The sequence below is a fragment of the Polyergus mexicanus genome, unplaced genomic scaffold, assembly GCF_030449975.1.
Source record: "Polyergus mexicanus isolate NDT 795.1 unplaced genomic scaffold, iyPolMexi1.0 SCAF_11, whole genome shotgun sequence".
Lineage (NCBI taxonomy): Eukaryota > Metazoa > Arthropoda > Insecta > Hymenoptera > Formicidae > Polyergus > Polyergus mexicanus.
Window position 1 is genome coordinate 8,808,782 of NW_027223331.1, and position 19,293 is coordinate 8,828,074.

Genomic DNA, 19,293 nt, shown 5'->3' on the forward strand with positions numbered 1-19,293 from the left:
AGTATCGAGTAACAGATTAGGTGAGCAAAAAATTCACAATTTTAATAATATATTTATATTGGATGATTGCATAAGTTCGTGCCCGATTTTCGTAGATGGCATTAAGTTACTGCATGGCGGAGTTCTATTGTTTTCGTGTGGTAATTGTTGCTTACACCGAATAGATGACGTTGTCTTATGTCAATTTAGCGTCAGACATTGTTCAGATAAGTCCATTTGTGCATAAGAGAAATCATTAAAAATGGAGAACGAAAGGTGCATTTGCGGCATGTGATGCTATATGAATTTCGGAAAGGCGTGAGTGTTGGGATTGCACAAAAAAATATTCAAAACGTTTATTTGGACCGCGCTCCTGCTCTCCGAACAGTCAAAAAGTGATTTGGCAGATTTCGAAATGGTGATTTCAACATGGAGGATCAACCCCGCTCTCGACGGCCTTCTGGCATCGATGATGACATTGTGCATGCCTTAGTGGAAAGAAACCCAAGGATTACAACTGAGGATATTGCTGAGAGGCTGAACATCGATAATTCAACCGCTTTTCGTCATTTAAAAAAGCTTGGATACATTTCCAAGCTTGATACGTGGGTGCCGCGTCTCCTGACTGAAAGGAATAAGCTGCAGAAAAACTGCAGGAGTTGCAATGGGAAATTCTGCAGTACCCGCCATATTCTCCAGATATTGCGCCTTCAGATTTTTATCTGTTCCGGTCTTTGCAGAATAGTTTAAATGGCAAGAATCTCAATTCCGAGGAAGCTGTCGGAAACCACCTTACAAACTTTTTTGAAGAAAAACCAAGTTCTTTCTTCAAAAATGGAATCGACAAGCTTATAGATCGTTGGAAAACCATTGTAGAAAAGAATGGAGACTATATAATTGATTAATAAAAGTGTTATCTCTAAAATATAATCTATTGAAGTTTATATTTAAATCGGGCACGAACTTATGCAATCATCCAATATATACATATGTTTGTACGTATAAATCGTACAATTGTCAACAATGCTCTCAACCTTTTACACGAGCGTCCATCGAACATTCCATCGTGTGCGAGAAAGCTGGATTAAACACCTACGCAGTCACGCATGCACGTGGGTATATTTGTGATATGTAGGTCATCCAGGAATAAGCATGCACCGCTGATCACGAGTGTGAATATATTATCGAAAAACGCGAAACGCATGTTTCTGCATTATCGAAAATAGCGAAACATGGCGCTGGCATTGTAATGTGCCAAATTTTCGATATTTCGCGTGCGTGCGTAAGTTATGAATAAAATTGGATTATTAATATATCAATATGATTTGCAAAAACGACGTAAATGCGACTTTGCATCGCGCATTGTAACGTGCCAAAGTTTCAGTATCGTTTCGTACGTAAGTTACGAATAAAGTTGGATATTTTAAAACAGCGATGATGCGCAAAAATTGCATAAGTGTAATTTCGAAAATCTCATCGCATTACTTAATAGAATTTTTGCATTTTTTACGTTACATGATATGTAATACTAAAAGAAATCATGTGTGATAAGTATCAAGATTATATTAAAATCCACGTATGAAATTAATTAATAAATTAATTTCATTTTTATCGGCCAAACAAGATTTTACTGTCGATTCGATCCCCACCTTAAGCTCTCTAAAATAATTTCTCTCTCTCTCTATTGACACTTCTCTAATACTTACAATTAATTAAATTCTTCATTATATTTAATGACCTTTAGTATCAAGAGATCTCTGAATATTTTCAGAAAACAAAAAAATATTGTTTAATGAAAAAATATTATATTAATTATAATCCTTTTTATTCTTTAATTAAAAAATTTGTTAATTATAGTCTGATAAAGATCGAAGGGTCTATTTGCGTCGCGTGTACATACGCGTGTGTCGTCGCGCGTGGCGCGAGCCTCGCACGTATACACGCACACGTATATTCCACGATGCAACTCTGCCAAGATCTCTGCCGAGTATCCCCCCTTTTCTCTCTCTCTCTCTCTTCTATCTTGTCCTACCACAGTTTATTCGACACTCACGACCAGTTGGCATGGTCAGTGCCCTCCGAAGCATCGTCGATTAAACGTATGCGGTACAGTTTCTCTTTCACGACTCTCGAGAGTGGTGAACTCTCATCTCGCTCGCGTCGCGCTCCGTGTTTTCTCTTTCCGTAGAATGAAATTAATATTATTAATGTTATTTATATAACACGCGACGAGTAGGGAAATAAAACAGCATTGATTTGTCTAACTCTGGTATCGCGGGATTCACGCGAGTAATAAATCGTTGGATCATATGGCATGAGAATGGTGGAAACACTTGTTATTTCTTGAGAGAATAACTTTTAATTACGACTTATCAAAACATTTATAATACTCTTCCTTTGCAACAGATATAATTGTTTGAATGATCATTAACATTACTTTTGATTTATGCAAAAAAAAAAAAAAAAAAAAAAATTAAATTAGAAATTACTAAATAAAATATCTCGATTATATTAATATTTACCAATATAAGCCAATTTTGTATCGACAAAAGAGATAAAATAATGGAATAAAGCATCTTTCTCAAACTGTTGTAAGTCTCGAAGAACCTTTTTTTTTTGCACAATTTTAATTTGCGGTTAATGTTCAAATTTAAAATGTCCAGCATACAATAAAATTTCTTAAATTTTATTACAAAAGAATTGTGCTCTACATTTTATCCAAAAATATAAAGCCAATATCTATTTGGTGCCGTTTGTGAAGCAGCTTATACATCATTATTAATCACGCGAGAAGACGCAGTTGATCAGAGTTAGTGATAATATATATGTGACGCATATATACACATCGCTGGAACGAATAACAAATTTAAAATATTCTATGCGAGATTTAATTCAGATCTCGTGTCTTTTTTGCGTAAATCTCGCGAATATCGATTTTGATAACGCGAGATGGATAGATAGAATGAGAGAATTAAATTATATCGCGATTAGAACTGTCGGTATGGATCTCAAATCCTACGTTATTACCTACATATATATGGTTATTATTCGAGTATTCGGCTATTTAAAGTTCCAGACAATTCATCGACGATTGAAATGATGAACTGGAGCACAGGCCCGTTTATATTCGTACATATTCAACCTTGTCGCTTAAATCATTTATATCATTTGTGCGAAGTGTTCCTATAATATACTTTCTCATAGATTCATTTTTATATATTTGCACACAAAGACGTATTTTTTTACAGGCTCAGATTTTTTGATAAATTCAGAGGATCTATTTTTCCTTAATAATAAAAATTTTCTGGCATACTTTTTCATGTTTAATATAATATATATATGGTTTGAAATAAATTTGTAGTTGACCAATATTGTCTTACTTATCTTCGAAAGCTAATTTTCCAATGGTTGCGTCGTGATAATCAATAATTTGCAAGGGAACTCAATTTTTGGAAAATTAAAAAATTCAATTTTTAAGCAAATTTTGTTATACTTGATTATTTTTAGTTAATAAAAGTTAATAAAATATAGCAATGTTTGACTGGTGTACATGCTTTAAAACAAACTTATGCAAATGTCTACAATGGTGCGTTGTAAGTTTTGTGTCGCGTAGAATTTTCGTTCTTTGTAAAATCTCATAATTTACAGTTAATTCGATGACTCGGTAAACAAGTGAATCATCGCATTGGCATTGAAATTGAAAGTGGTAGAAAACAACGTGTCGACCTTACAGCTTGCAGCTTGCAGGAAAGCCGAAGTGATGTCGAAATTTTTCTCGAAATTAAATATTTATCATGCGAATTTATGTTTCTAGTTGCCGTTATTGGCATTAGGAGAAAGGTGAATTATAATCGTTTATTAACATCGTATCGCAACTTCTAGCCGCCAGCAGTCTGCTAATTGATATTCACGTTGAAACGATTGAACTTGTCATTTCGTTCTACAATACAATGCTTTTTTTTTTTTTGTAGGGAACTGTAAATGTTTTTTTAGAACGAAAAATGATTTTAGGAATAGATTTTATTCAGGTGAATAATCGTAGTTCATATCTGTATAAAGTATAAATCAATTTATTATTCTATACAATGATTACTTTTTTTCTCTGTTCTCTTTTAAAATATTTATTCCTTATTGATTTATATTTTATATTTTTCCGCATCTCGGAAAATGAAAAGGAATAATTAATTTGTTTACTAGTTCGCCTAATTGACAAAAATATGTTCGTGTCAATTTCATGCAAATTACACGTGCAGAAACTGTGTATAGGCGTAATTTAATAATCCCTGACGCAACCCCAATTCACGTACTCTGACGTAGATTATCGTTTACTACGCATAAATCTCTAACAAGCTTGTAAAGCCTGGCGACTCCGTCATAATAACTTGTTATTTATTTTTTCCTCTTATTTGTAACAATGTGTTCGAACCTCTTTGCTCTCGTAGTTGAGCCGTTTCTTCAAGGAGACGATAAAATTCGTCGTCGGTTTGTCGAACGAAAACAACAGTCCTCGAATGCCGCGTTGCGTTCTATTTATAACCTGACATCGCGGCTCTTTGTAGATTTGTCCACAGTCCGAGAATCACACACAACGAGCTCGTCGGTTCATTGATCATATTGTAGGACGACGATACGTTTCTCCATCGTTATGTTTTAGAAATGCTCTTGTGATAAAATAATATATATACAATGAAAAAAACAATCATTATATGAAAAATTGCAAATATTGATTAAAAAACATGAAAAAAATATTATTGTAAATAATAATTTATAATTAATTATAAAAGAATTATGTATTACTTTGAAATTACAAATTATACGCTAAATTTATATAAAAATTTAATAAACGTATGAATTGCGAACCGTATACGTAATTAGTTGACAGTCAATTATTATTTGACATTTTGTAATTTTTTGACATAATTGACACGATAGATTGCTATTTTTTAATTATACATTTATTAAGACGTATTTTCAGTCAAGTATAATGATCCACTTATTAAATTAATTGCATTTTTTTATATATGGTCTTTTTGGACGAGTTAGAGAGGCGATTGATCATTTCGAGCTTTCCAAATGAGGACATCGTGTAAATGCAAGTACAAAGTAATGCTGAAAAATGTTTACAGAAACGTTAGAGATTCGTGTTGATAAAAAACGATCGAAATTCTTGAAATGGGAAATGAGAATGAAATTCTTGCCGTATACAAGCGCAATTCTGTTACTGAGTGGTTGCAGAAAACTGGACAAGCTGCAAACTATGTAAACAATGGTAAATCCTTGGATAATTATAAAAATTGCGATCCTTCTTTAACTTCTTCGTCTCAGTCTATTCTATGCTATATATGTTTTTGTCTCTAAACAAAATATTGTAGAAGGTTTGTGATTTTTCGAGCAATTTATCGCAAATCTCTTAATGTATTTACATTAATAAAAAAGAAGAGATACGTTATGATAAAAGAAATTATCGATCCTCCTTCAACAAAATTATTTTATTTCTCGTTGCAGGTAGCGAGAGTCCAGTTTTCGGCATCGAAGGTGGCGGAACCGGCACTGGGGGTGGCAGTAGCTTGAGACTTGCATCTGAGCTACCGAACGAGATTTCGGCGCCCTACGAGGTACCACAATTTCCAATCGAGCAGATTGAAAAGAAGCTTCTAATTCAACGACAATTGACCGTCAAGTAAGTATGATTAATCCTAAACTACATGTCTTTTTGAATCACATTTGATTCAGGTCGGTTCAAATGTAATAAAAACTTTGGACTTAATTATATACGTATAGACAATATTTAATATATAAAAAAATATGCGTATTTTATACATGTAAAATATTATTTAATTTAAAATGTAATATAGATTTTAATACATTTCGATCGAGATATGACACCGTAATAGATAATTTTAGGATTAATTTGAATTAATTTCACATATTTATTGAATATTTTCTCGCTAAAAGAAGTTTATTTCGAAAAATAAAAGCGATGCTAATAACAAAGCAGTGATAAAATCGTGATCGCGATGCGGAAGGCACTAAAGCTAATCGAAGGATATGAAGTGCTGATGTGTGTATACATACATACATGCACTATCATATTCGAGTATCTGGGAAGACCGAATGCCGTAAACTTATTGTTAAGGGAACAAAAAATTCTAAATTAAAGCCTAATAAAAATCGATAAACATATAAATTCTTCGAAAATATCTTAAAAAGAATAAGCTTTTCCGAAAGGCGACGGCGCGTTTAAAGAGAGATATCGTGCTTTAAATATTTTTTAAATAAAGGCCAATCTCTCTTTCTATACACGCTCGCGCGTGTGTGTGTATGTGTATAGAGAGAGATTGGACTTTATTTTAAAAATATTTAATATATATATATATACATATGATTATGATCAGGGTTGGGAAAGTTACTTTATAAAAGTAACTCGTTACCGTTACCGTTACAGTTACTAAAAAGTAACGAGTCGTTACAATTTCCGTTACTTTTTTACAATACAAACTAATAAATTATTTTGCATAAGAAAAACTTTTAAAAAATTGTAAGCAAGATTTCATTCAAGGTTTATTACAAAATAAATGATTAAATTTCATCGAAATTCTTTATTAATTTTTAATAAAATTTGTTGCTCCATAGTATCATCATTTAAATGCCCTCTTTGTGGTGTTAATACAGAGCCACCGATGCTAAACATTCTTTCTACAGATGCACTGCTTGGTAGAGCTGTATTATATTTATTAAAAAGTTTTTTAAGTTTTGGATAGTCGTTTAACATTTCTATATTACAATTATTTGATTTTAAAAACCGTTGCAATTCTTCTTGTTCAGATTCATTTTGCACCGTTTTTTGCTCAAAAATGAAAAAATCATCGTGATCGTCAGATTTTCCAGCTTTTGAAGAATTTTCAGTTGATCGGATTCCCAATAAATCCTCCAAGTAATTTTCAGCACATTTTCTTTTTTCTCCGGTTAACCAGTTTAACTTAAATTTTGGATGTAAACATGCTGCTATTATTAATTCTTTTGTTTCAAATATTGTAAGAAATCTAAAATCAAATATAGTAAATTAAGCGACATTGTTTGTTTTATTGAAATTAATACTTTTGAATCAATAGTTTAAAATAAAATAATATTTTTCAATTAAATCCTTATTTAAAATTAAATAACATATGTATTAATCAAATTAATAAGTTACCTTTTATTTAAACGTTGCTGAATAGTTTCAACTAATGAATGGCAATCTATAAGGTCAGATTTATTGAGATTTTCTAATTTTCGTTGCAAGGTACTTAGAACTGGTAGTAAATGAGAGCTCTGCTTTTCCGAAAAGATAAAGCTCTCATTGGATATCGCGCGTCGCGTCATCGCACTGGTCTGCAAGAGCCATAAATTGATCAATCACATTCAAGCATTTTTACAACATAATAAGAATGCTAATTGGTCGATTTGCTTACGGCTTTACGGTTAAGATAAAAATTTTATCACGCACAATAGCAAGAATAATATCTTAAATAAATCAAAAAATTTGAAAAAAGTAACGATAAAAGTAACTGTTAAATTCGTTACTCGTTACCGAAAAATGTGACGAAGTTACTTTTTCCGTTACAAATAAAATTTGTAACGCCATTACCGTTACAGTTACCGAAAAAAAGTAACTGTAACGGTAACGGCGTTACAAGTAACGCGTTACTTCCCAACCCTGATTATGATGTGCCATATTGATTTAATGATAATTTCTGACGTTCTTCGAGACGCATGATCGGACATACTGTAGCATGTCTAAATGTCGTGATAGTCGCGCACCATACATCTCGAGTGACTCGAGTATCATGATTCGTTAGGGAGCTTTTAGGAAAATTAAGAAACGAGTAAAGAGTCATTTATTCTTTGCACGATATACTATTACGTTACTATTAATAATATTGCAGAATATACCATTTTTTTAAACACGTTCGATGAGAACATATCGAACGATTATTATAGTTTTTCATTAAATGTATTCTTTTAAGATTTTTTTTTTCCAGAATTGCTTCAGTTTTCAAAGAATTTCTCTCATTCTCACGTAATTTTTTAATTAAAATTCAAACTCTAACGTAAATTATTAAAGTTTATTAAACAGATAGTTAAAAAAAATCGGCAAATATCCAAATTTTAAACATTTTTGCATAAAGGATCTATTCTTGTATAAGAATGTTTTATATAGTGAAACATAGGTGGTCGGGATTATCAAAGAGAGAAAGAGAGACATTATATTTTTCAACGCGTCAATCGAGCGCCGATACGATACTTATTGTTAGTGTTGTTCTACTTCCTGCGATGGGACAGAACAATAAGAAACATTTTATATGCAACGTATATTTTTATGTACATAGAAGGCCAACTCGGCAATGTTCGTCGAGTCTATGTCGCGCGAAGTAGTTTAGAATTATTTTTAGATATCTCTCCGATGCCGTAATGCGTCATATATAGGTATATGCGCTAAGGATAGGATAGAAACTGATAAGTCATGTCGCCCTTGCTTTGATTGAACCGATCGAGAGGGACATTTTGAAAATAAAATTTTTGTCACATCCGTGCTTTTTGTGTTTTTGAAATAATCAATTATTTTTAATAATTCAGTGAAGTACTATTTTGTATTATATAAGAGATATTTCTTAAATATATGTACATGCATGTATTTCTGCATGTATTAATGATTCGAATTTAATGCAATAATTTAATTTAATTTGAAATATATTTTCAACAAGATATCGCGACACACACACAAAGCTTTAATTTAATATTAATTTAATATTAATTTATAATTAATTAGTGCCAAAGAAAACAAATAATTCTCATTATTCTGTACATAGAAGTATAGAAGTATTACGGTAAGATTATCAAAAACTAAATATTTTACGAGATATTTAATTTTTTATATCAAAATATGTCAGATTAAAATATAAAATAACTCAAAAAGTACTTAATAAAAAAATAGTTTATTATAGTGTTTTGGAAAGCTCTCGAGGCAAGCAACAAGAATACTAAATAAAAAATGGGGATTTATATTTAAGATTTTAATGTTGACCTTCACATGACCTTCAAATGATTTTCCACGGTCAAATCATTGTCACCATCTTATGGCCCCCTTGAAGCCACACAACTTTTGTTTGAAACATTTTTCTCTTCCGGGCTTGGTTTTTGAGATATTCGACTGGGTGGATTAAAATGGGCCACCCAGTATATTTCTTTTATGATCACATAAAAAATAAGAAATTCTAAGAAATATTAATCTAGTAATTATTACTTTATTCAACATGTTTAATCTGCGATAAGCATTTAACAAACATGGTGATATTCCTAGTCGAAAAAAAATTCTTCCTTAAAAAAAAATATATACAGGGTGTCCCATTTTAATCTCCTCAGGCAAATATCTCAAAAACCAAGCCCGGAAGAGAAAAACGTTTCAGACAAAAGTTGTTTGGTTTCGAGGGGGCCATAAGATGGTGACAATGATTTGACCTTGGAAAATCATTTGAAGGTCATGTGAAGGTCAACTTTAAAATCTTAAATGGAAACACCCATTTTTTATTTAATATTCTTGTAGCTGACATCGAGAGCTTTCCAAAACGCTATAATAAAGTATTTTTTTATTAAGTACTAATACTTTTTGAGTTATTTTATATTTTAATCTGACATATTTTGATATAAAAAATAAAATATTTCGTAAAATATTCAGTTTTCGATAATTTTACCATAATACTTCTATGTACAGAATAATAAGACAAATTAATTAGTGCCAAAAAAAAACAAATAATTGTTTAAAAAAATACATTGTGAATAATTTTCTTAAAAACAATTTTTTTTTTTTTATACTAATTGATTTGTCTCATTATTCTGTACATAGAAGTATTACGGTAAGATTATCAAAAACTAAATATTTTACGAGAAATTTAATTTTTTATATCAAAATATGTCAGATTAAAATATAAAATAACTCAAAAAGTACTTAATGAAAAAATACTTTATTATAGTGTTTTGAAAAGCTCTCGATGTCAGCTACAAGAATACTAAATAAAAAATGGGGGTTTCCATTTAATATTTTAAAGTTGACCTTCACATGACCTTCAAATGATTTTCCAAGGTCAAATCATTGTCACCATCTTATGGCCCCCTTGAAGCCACACAACTTTTGTTTAAAACATTTTTCGATTTAACGCAGTGTTTCTGAGATATTTGAGTGGGTCCTTTAAAATGGGACACCCTGTATATATAGGGAGTGGAATGCATCGCGGCTATTTGCACATCATTTACGTCAGTTACGAGAAATTTTTTTTGTTTATCAATTACATGATAATCGGGGATCAATCGCGAATTACCTTGGGACGGGATCGTTGATCACCGATAAAGTCATCATCGTTGTCGTGAACGGAATTCTGCTACTGCAGCCGATAAAGCTGCGATCAATAATTCAACGCAGGATGTTATGCCTGTCTGGCCTCGAGCGCTTAATGCAATACGATAATACAATTCGAAATGTGTGTCATAATCGTTGATAGTTACTTAAAGAATAAAGTTCCATATTACAAGTAAAATCGATTAAATGATTTGAAAGATGATTAATAAATTCTTTTATCAAGGAAAAAGGAGATCTCGTCTCTTTCGTGACTTGTTGAAAGGGACACATGTACAAATCTTGTTGCGAAACAGTTTGTATATGAGGTGACCTCCATCTCAAAAATCGATCGTAGCTGGTTTTCATCGTAAAACAAAGAACAAGCTTATTTAGGGCAGTTTCCCGGTTATATTTCAGTCTCCAAATGGAAAATGTTCATATTTCAATCATATTGAAGCATAATTTCCCATACTACCCCATAACATCTATCGATGTTATTCGATATCTCCTATAAAAGTCAATATTCTGCAATATTGTTGATAATATTCAAGATAAAATAATAATGCAACTATAAATTATCAGAAGCTGATTTTTTATAACTATTGTAATATGCAATATATATATATATTAGGTGTACAACTTTGCTTCCGCCGTTTTTTTTCCGAAATTCGAGGCTTTATTGTAAAAAACTGGTTATACATTTTGAAATTGCTTGTTGAGTCACTCCCAATGATCGTGCCAATTCTTTTTGACTTTGACTCGAGTCTTCATTAAGTAATGCCTCCAATTCTGCATCTTCGAAAACCTTCTCTCTTCCACCGCTATGCCGGTCTTCGACGTGAAAATCCACCGTTCTTGAAGCGTTGAAACCACTCACGACACGTTCTTTCACTAATAGCGGCTTCACCATAAGTATTTGAGAGCATTCGATGAGCCCCAGCCGCAGATTTCTTCATATTGAAGCAGAAAATTAAAACCTCCCGCAAATGGCGAGAATTTGGCTCGTAAACTGACATTTTCAATCGAGAATAACTTTATGACGCAGACACATATCGACTAATGTTTCTATGGGGTTATGTTGACAGATGCCCAAGTTTATCGCATGACGTCTATGATCTATTTATTTCGACCACTACTTACCGCTAAAGCCATCTATAGGAAAACGGCGGAAGCAAAGTTGTACACCTAATATATATATATTGTTTTAATTATGATATTTTGACAATGTATTTAGTATATGTAAAGGTGATATTATATCTAAAGATATGGTATATATAAAAAGAAGTTTCGTAAGTGGAAACCATGTATCAGCCGTCTTTATATGCAATCAGACAGTTCGTAAAACGTGGATAGGATGGTGAAAAGAGAGAGGGAAAAGAGGATGAAGGGGTTGCTCGTGCTCAGCCCTTCTCGGTCGCCCGTTCAGTGCTCGTGCGACCATCGTTGATACAGGACGTATACTCGGCGGCGTATTACGCGATTTCCGGCGAGAGAGTTGCGCAAGTGCATGTAGAGTTAGATATCGTTTGCATAATAAGTCCGATATCGTGTGTTGTATCGCGAAAACGGTAATATATAATCAGCGAATTATAAGTATGAAGAAATTGACTTTTACCCTAAATCATCGCTCTGATAATTTACAGAAATTGTTTCATCAACTCATCAAAATCTTATGTCATCGAAATTATATTAATTTTGATCGTTGATCGCAACGTATAGTGGTCACGTTCTAACACATATATAGCTGCGTTTTATGCTATTTGCGTCAAAAATTAAAATTGCGTACCGGACATGCATACATATATTTTATTTATGTACATATATGATTAAAGTTCTGTATTTAATCCATTTTTAAATCTAGAATTTTGATTTGTTGCTTCTTTCGCTGCAATGCGGTCATATTGAAACTTTGAGCCTGCAAAAAAAAAAAAAAACGCATTTATATCATAATGAAACAACATTATCACGCGTTCAATCTACGTAGATAAAGCGAATTAAAAAATTCGTCATTATAATACCAGCGCGTTTGCAGCATTATTAATTTTTATTCGAATGACATTTACGTAGGCAAGATCAAACCAGATTGTTCAATATTAACTGATTGAAGAGGGACGCCTCTCTCACTAGCGTTTAAATATCGCGTCAACAGCATTAGGTGACGTGGAAACATGCAACACGAGATTCTGAAGTTTAATCGAAAGTATTCTTCTAGAACTTGATTCAAATTCGTAACTTTTAATTAATACAATTTATTAATCTTGTATTTCTCATAAATTTCGAATAACTCTACACTAACTTTATAACTTGGAAATTATTATAATAGAATCATAAAGATTAAAATTTGGAAAATAAAAAAATCTTTGACAAAATATATACATTGAAAGATCTCTGTGAAATCGCCTCAAACTATTTTCAAAATATGAAAAGAATTATTAGATCTCTGGATGTCTATGTAGAGAATTCTAAAATTCCCAATCGATTTAATAAAGACTTTTGTCATTTAAAGCAACGAAGATATCACATAAATTGAAAAATTGAATAAAATAATAATATGAGTTAAAAGATTGAAAGAGATTATTTATATATCAAAAATTATCTATAATCGTGATGCAATTGATTTCAATTTCTTTGCTTTGTATCTGCTCTTTTCCATACTTATATAAATAATATTTGAAAAGAATAATAAATATATATTTTTAAAAAAATTTCTTTTCAATTTAACGATTATATATATAATATATTATAATAATATATTACATAATATTTTGCAAAATATATACAAAAATATATAAATATATAAATACAAAATATATACGTGCATATCGATGCAAGAAATCATCTGCGATGAAACGATGATTATCGAGACAATGTTTAGTGATAAAAACATAAGCGGTTATGTTAATTTGTTTAGTGATACTTGACGGAATGCAGCAGTGCACAATGTAGTGAAATATATATGCGTGAGACCGTGAAAAAAGGCGGGAAAGGACCACGTGGCTCCCAATGCGCCTTATTAGTATCTGTAGAAGGAATTTATCGGCCGACTAATCATGACAGATCATGGAAATTCTCCGATCATGTAAATGGAAATCGGATGATGCAGCCGACTAACTATCGTGATTGTGATGGTGATCGAGAAATGCTATTAGGTTGAAACGAACGTGATTCGTTGCGTTCTCGTCTTTTCTTTACGAGACGATAAACGATAATTATTTTGCGTGTTGGAATTTCTGTAACATTATTTTTGCGTTTTCGTAAAAAATTACGAAACATTGCCAAATGAGAATAGAACAAAACGCAGCACGAACTACTTTATGTTATTCGACTCGCGTAATTTCCATTTCGCGCGTAGGAGCGATCAATCTGCAACACGTGGCATCGATCACGTAACATGTTCGCAGGCGTAAACGAGTCAAAACGATGGACGAGAGATAACAGGGTTCTCCTCAGGTAATTCGCGCTTTGCCATGGACTATGAGCGAAGAATATACGATAGATTATTTTAACTTTTTAAATACTGGAGAATATAGAATATATACATTTTGTGTGTATTACTATTTTTATATTATCAATTTGGGCAAAATGTCATATAAATAAATAAATTATTAATTTTAATAATATTGATGTTATATCATTTTATTAATTTAATTTAATATTCTTTTTTTTTGTACTTGAATACTCATTGCAATATGTATGTCTAAAATTGCTTTAAAAATAAATAAATATCTCTTGTTATGCTCTACGCTTTTTGTAAACAGCTTTAACATTTATCTATGTTGTAGTTGGAGATAATTTTCCATGTCTATAAGAGAAAGAGAAGCTTGCGCATCGGCATGATATTTGTCGATAACCCTGGAGTCAAAAGTCCGCGACTATCACGACCTCGTCAAATTTAATCCTTCTTTCTCAATCATGAAATTGCACTTTGTTTGTTTTCGTTGCAACTTGTGAATTAATTCTGTGTGTTATAAATTCTATCATATATCGACGTTTCTATAATTTTAGATATTGTTCTATCCAAGGCACACACAGTTAATGTATGTCAATATGAGATAAAATTCTTCACTTAAATCTGAGATAATAATTATATTTATAGAGAATGTTAAAGAGCGGATGTTGGCCTTTAGAATTGCTAATTTATTATTTATTATTATTTATTTAGTTTTGTGTACAAGTATACTTCAAGAACGTAAATATCAGACTTATTTACACACACACATATATACATATTTACGAACATGTTGGGATATTTAATATTCAGAATGAAAAAGTTATAATGAATAATATTTTTTTTTATATCAATTTTTTAAAAAAAATCAATTTTAAATTTAAATGAGGAATTTGGCTTTAACATTTTGCATGATAATTGCAAATAAAATCTTATATGAAAATAAACTTTTTTGCAAGATTTTATTTCATCTGAAAAAAAAAAAAAGAAAAAAAAAATAGATTCCTCAAAATGTTTTTCTTCTTTCTTGACAGAGCTGCGAAGGATCTTGAGGAACGTCGCAGTCATTACGAACCATCGCTCCATCCAGGAGATCCTGATGACAACGATTATAGTTTCAAAATCGAAGAAAATGACTTCGTGCCTCACTTCCAACGGGTTTCTATATCCGGCGAGGACACTTCCGGAGTGAGTCTTAGAATATTGACAATCTTAGTTGTATGATAGATTTTTAATAAATGCGCCCCTTTTTTTATGACTGATTTTTTCGAGAATGATGTGATTGCTGTATTAATTATCATTTAAACAACAAGAGATAAAATTATGACATAATTTCCAAATGCACATTATTGCATCATGTGAATATTTAAGTTATTAAATTTCATTAATCATTGAAAACAGAAAAAGAGTTATCTGTAGAATATTTTCCAAGAAATAACGATTTTGTGCGAGATATTAATTATATTGCGACATTTATTGTGTTAATCGAAACATAACTTTAGCTTTATATGTTTCACGGATGCTATATTATCCACGTCGTGTCTCTTTAAGGATTTTGTGTGAAGTTGAAACCTTGGGACTGCAGGCGACTTACGCAAGAAACCTTTGGTTATCTAGCTGTCTCTCTCGCCCCTTTATCCTTCACGTGTTCAGATTATATAGAGATATAAGAGACGTTCTAATCTCTAAACAATCTACTAATCTCGAGTTTCTCCACTCAGCGACCTTGATGTCAAATATATTGAAATTATTTTTGAGCCTACATATAGTTATTAATTTTACAGTCGAATTTTTATATATATATGTTTTATATGATTTTATTGCATATGAAATGATTATGATAAGAAATTTGTCTTAAAAAATTATTTCGTGGCTTTATGTATTCAAAAATGTAATTGTTTTAATTACATATTTATTATATATATATATTATCACATTTTCTTTTTTTATAAATTGTACGTAGGTACCTCTGGAAGATCTTCAAAGGGCGTCAAAAATGTTGGTACAGGCATTGGCGATTCGCGAGAAATACATGAACAATTCCAAGCAGAGTTTCCCCTCCATTACGTCTAGATTCTTACGTAGTGTCGATAAAAGACCAACCACCATGGACGACGAAATCCACCACGATGATCGAATGGCTATCAAAGGTAATTATTGTTAATCGAGGAACGGCTCGAATCTCAAAGTTGTGTGTGAGAAATTCAAATCGATGTTCTATATCTTTGTCCTAGATATCCCCGTTCCTTTCTTGTACCTTCGTCGTGACACTAAAAAAGAAGAAATAATACTTGATTGTCGTCTCACGAAACATTATAATGCAATTAATACTACTATTTAGCACTTCAAACGCCGACAGTAAAATCGGTCGACGTCAAGATATTGTTTATGTATTGTGTAATTTTTTCTTTTCTTTTTCGTCGCAACGCAACGTTGGTACGCGATGTGTGTATCCAATCACGCAGCTCTTTATACGGAACATCATAAAAAACACTTAGCGTTATCAAATTCTTAGCATACATATGAGTTAATGAGAAGTATACGATATTAGTTTTCTATATTTCTTAAGGGAAAGGGCTGCTGGATATTGCGAACGAAATCCAGGAAACTCGATCTGACGCGGACATCGACGCGCTGATCAAAGACATCTCTCGGACAGGTCTTCCTAGTGCCTATTATCCTTGCCTTGAATATCCTGTTGCACGCTGTTTTGAATTATGTTAGCTACTTAATCATAGTAGAGTCTCTCTCTCTTTCTTTTTCTCTCTCTTTCTATCTATCTATCTTTATTGCGCGAGATGATTTTTTTATATCGAAATAAAATAAACAGCGCTGCGGCAACAAATAGCTAGCGCACTAAATGATGCTAATGCACGCTTCGATTGATTCATCAGATCATCCGGTACATGCGCCAGCGTCTCGGGGCGATCCATGGGATTGCGAGTTTCCACCAGCGAAGAACTACAAGATTTTACCGGTCAACGGCGTGTTCAATATGTTCGCTAGCCTCGAGGATATGGCCAACGGCAAGCCACTCCCATATTCGTATCCGGATCTGGCAACCTTTGTCCAAGAAATGAATCTTCTGTGTACCATGATCGCCGATGGACCCCTAAAATCCTTCTGCTACCGAAGACTGAGTTATCTTTCCTCCAAGTATCAGTTACATGTACTGTTGAACGAACTCAGAGAGCTAGCGAGTCAGAAGGCGGTGCCGCATAGGGACTTCTATAATATCAGGAAGGTCTGTACGCGAATAGTTTGGAGTGCGAATGCACCGGGATCATAATTTATAAGGATCCGTTCTTAAAGATGAAACGTTGTGATATATATTATTTTATATTTAACATGCTATTTTATCAGAGAGAAATGAAATTACACACAGTTTCAAAGTAATTTTCATTAATCAAAATGTGATCACATCATTGATTTTAATATTAATGTTGAAAGCAATACTTAATATAGAGAAACAACAAATCTTGCACGTCAATCTAATAATGAAAACTTTATAGTTTGCAAAGTTTGAGAGAAAAGTTTATTTACACACCGATATCTCGAGCAAGAAAGATTAAACAAGATATTAAATTTCTACTTTAAGTTGATTATTTCCGCTTCTTATGAGTTAACTTTAACGTGCTATCGAATTGCACTACTATAAGATCGATTTCACAGGTCGATACTCACATACATGCAGCCTCATGCATGAATCAAAAGCACCTGCTTAGATTTATCAAGAAAACATTGAAAAACCACGCAGACGAAGTGGTCACTTGTTCCAAGAATGGGGAAACCATGACACTCCGTGAAGTTTTTCAATCTATGAACTTGACGACTTACGACTTAAGCGTCGACATGTTGGATGTACATGCAGTAAGTGTCTTTCTGAGCGACATTTATGTTAAAATATATCAAGGAAGAGTTTTCGAAAAAAGAAGTATTAAAGCGCATAACTCTTTTTTTTTTTTGCAGGACAGAAATACATTTCACAGATTCGACAAGTTTAACGCAAAATACAATCCAATCGGCGAGAGCCGTCTGCGTGAAGTTTTCCTGAAAACGGACAATTATCTGAACGGCACGTACTTTGCGAGAATAATCAAGGAAGTCTCAAGCGATCTTGAAGAGTCCAAGTATCAGAATGCGGAACTGCGCCTTTCGATCTACGGCAAGAGTCCAGAGGAATGGGACAAATTAGCCAAATGGGCGATCCAGGGTGATGTCTACTCGGACAATGTGCGCTGGCTTATACAGATTCCTAGATTATAGTAAGTCTACATGGTATACGTGAGGCGCGAAGCTTAGCTACGACAAATTTTCACCGTTTACATTTCGTACATTATAGCGATATTTTCAAGCTAAACAAACTTATGACGAACTTTCAAGAGATCATCAACAACATTTTCTTGCCGCTCTTCGAAGTGACCAATAATCCCCATTCTCATCCGGAGCTACATAAATTTTTACAATATGTACGTTTTATTTATATTATTCTTCTCCTAATCCGTTTATTATTTCTCTTTCTCTCTCTTCATACTGTCTTTTTAAATATATTTTATATTCACTATTTTATTGTCATGACAGGTAATAGGTTTCGATTCTGTGGACGACGAAAGTAAGCCGGAAAATCCTCTCTTCGACAAAGATGTTTGTCAACCTGCGGAATGGGATGACATAGAAAATCCTCCATATGGATATTACCAATACTATACTTACGCGAATATGATAGTTCTCAATCACTTTAGAGCGTATGTTGTTTGCTATAAAATTTTTCTATATATATTTAAAATAATTATCTTGTAAAATATTCTCGATTTGAGATCTTTTATAGGGAGCAAGGCTTAAATACGTTCGTTTTGAGACCTCATTGTGGCGAAGCCGGACCTGTTCAGCATTTAGTGTGTGGCTACATGATGGCGGAAAATATTTCACATGGTCTGCTGCTCAGAAAAGTCCCTGTTCTCCAATATTTGTATTATCTGGCGCAAATTGGCATCGCGATGTCACCGCTCAGTAACAATTCACTTTTTCTAAACTATCATCGTAATCCGCTTCCAGAATATCTTGCTAGAGGACTATGTGTAAGCTTATCCACAGACGATCCTCTTCAGTTTCATTTTACTAAGGTAAATAAAAAACACACAATTATATAAGAATGATATTATTTAAAATATATCTTTATTTTATTTATATATTCGAAAATTATTATTGCTATACATATTTAGTATATCTCATGAAATTTTAATATATATATACATATGTGATTGTATAATATATCAATTATAGGAACCTCTGATGGAAGAATATAGTATTGCTGCACAAGTGTGGAAACTTAGTTCGTGCGACATGTGTGAGCTGGCACGCAATTCTGTTCTCATGAGCGGTTTCCCACATAAAGTGAGTTATTATATCAGTTCTGTAGTCTTCCCGCATATATGATGCGCTATATATATATATATATATATACACACGTATGTGTGTGCGCGCGTGCGTGTAT

The 19,293-nt window shown here is 32.5% G+C and overlaps 1 protein-coding gene across 16 annotated transcripts in view; it reads left to right on the forward strand.

Moving 5' to 3' along the window:
- Window positions 1-19,293, forward strand: part of Ampdeam (AMP deaminase) — a 34,495-nt gene that overhangs the window by 13,246 nt on the left and 1,956 nt on the right. For 10 of the 16 annotated variants that reach the window (XM_070304284.1, XM_070304278.1, XM_070304280.1 and 7 more), the window contains 11 exons: window positions 5,485-5,659; window positions 14,834-14,987; window positions 15,763-15,949; window positions 16,369-16,458; window positions 16,694-17,043; window positions 17,472-17,669; window positions 17,769-18,064; window positions 18,142-18,268; window positions 18,381-18,544; window positions 18,628-18,922; window positions 19,083-19,193. In XM_070304284.1, coding sequence (XP_070160385.1) covers window positions 5,485-5,659; window positions 14,834-14,987; window positions 15,763-15,949; window positions 16,369-16,458; window positions 16,694-17,043; window positions 17,472-17,669; window positions 17,769-18,064; window positions 18,142-18,268; window positions 18,381-18,544; window positions 18,628-18,922; window positions 19,083-19,193 — 2,147 coding nt within the window. Of the gene's footprint in view, window positions 1-1,817; window positions 2,079-5,105; window positions 5,249-5,484; window positions 5,660-11,828; window positions 11,945-13,196; window positions 13,802-14,833; window positions 14,988-15,762; window positions 15,950-16,368; window positions 16,459-16,693; window positions 17,044-17,471; window positions 17,670-17,768; window positions 18,065-18,141; window positions 18,269-18,380; window positions 18,545-18,627; window positions 18,923-19,082; window positions 19,194-19,293 lie in introns of those variants that run through there. The other 6 variants (XM_070304283.1, XM_070304289.1, XM_070304286.1 and 3 more) reach the window with 5 other exon arrangements.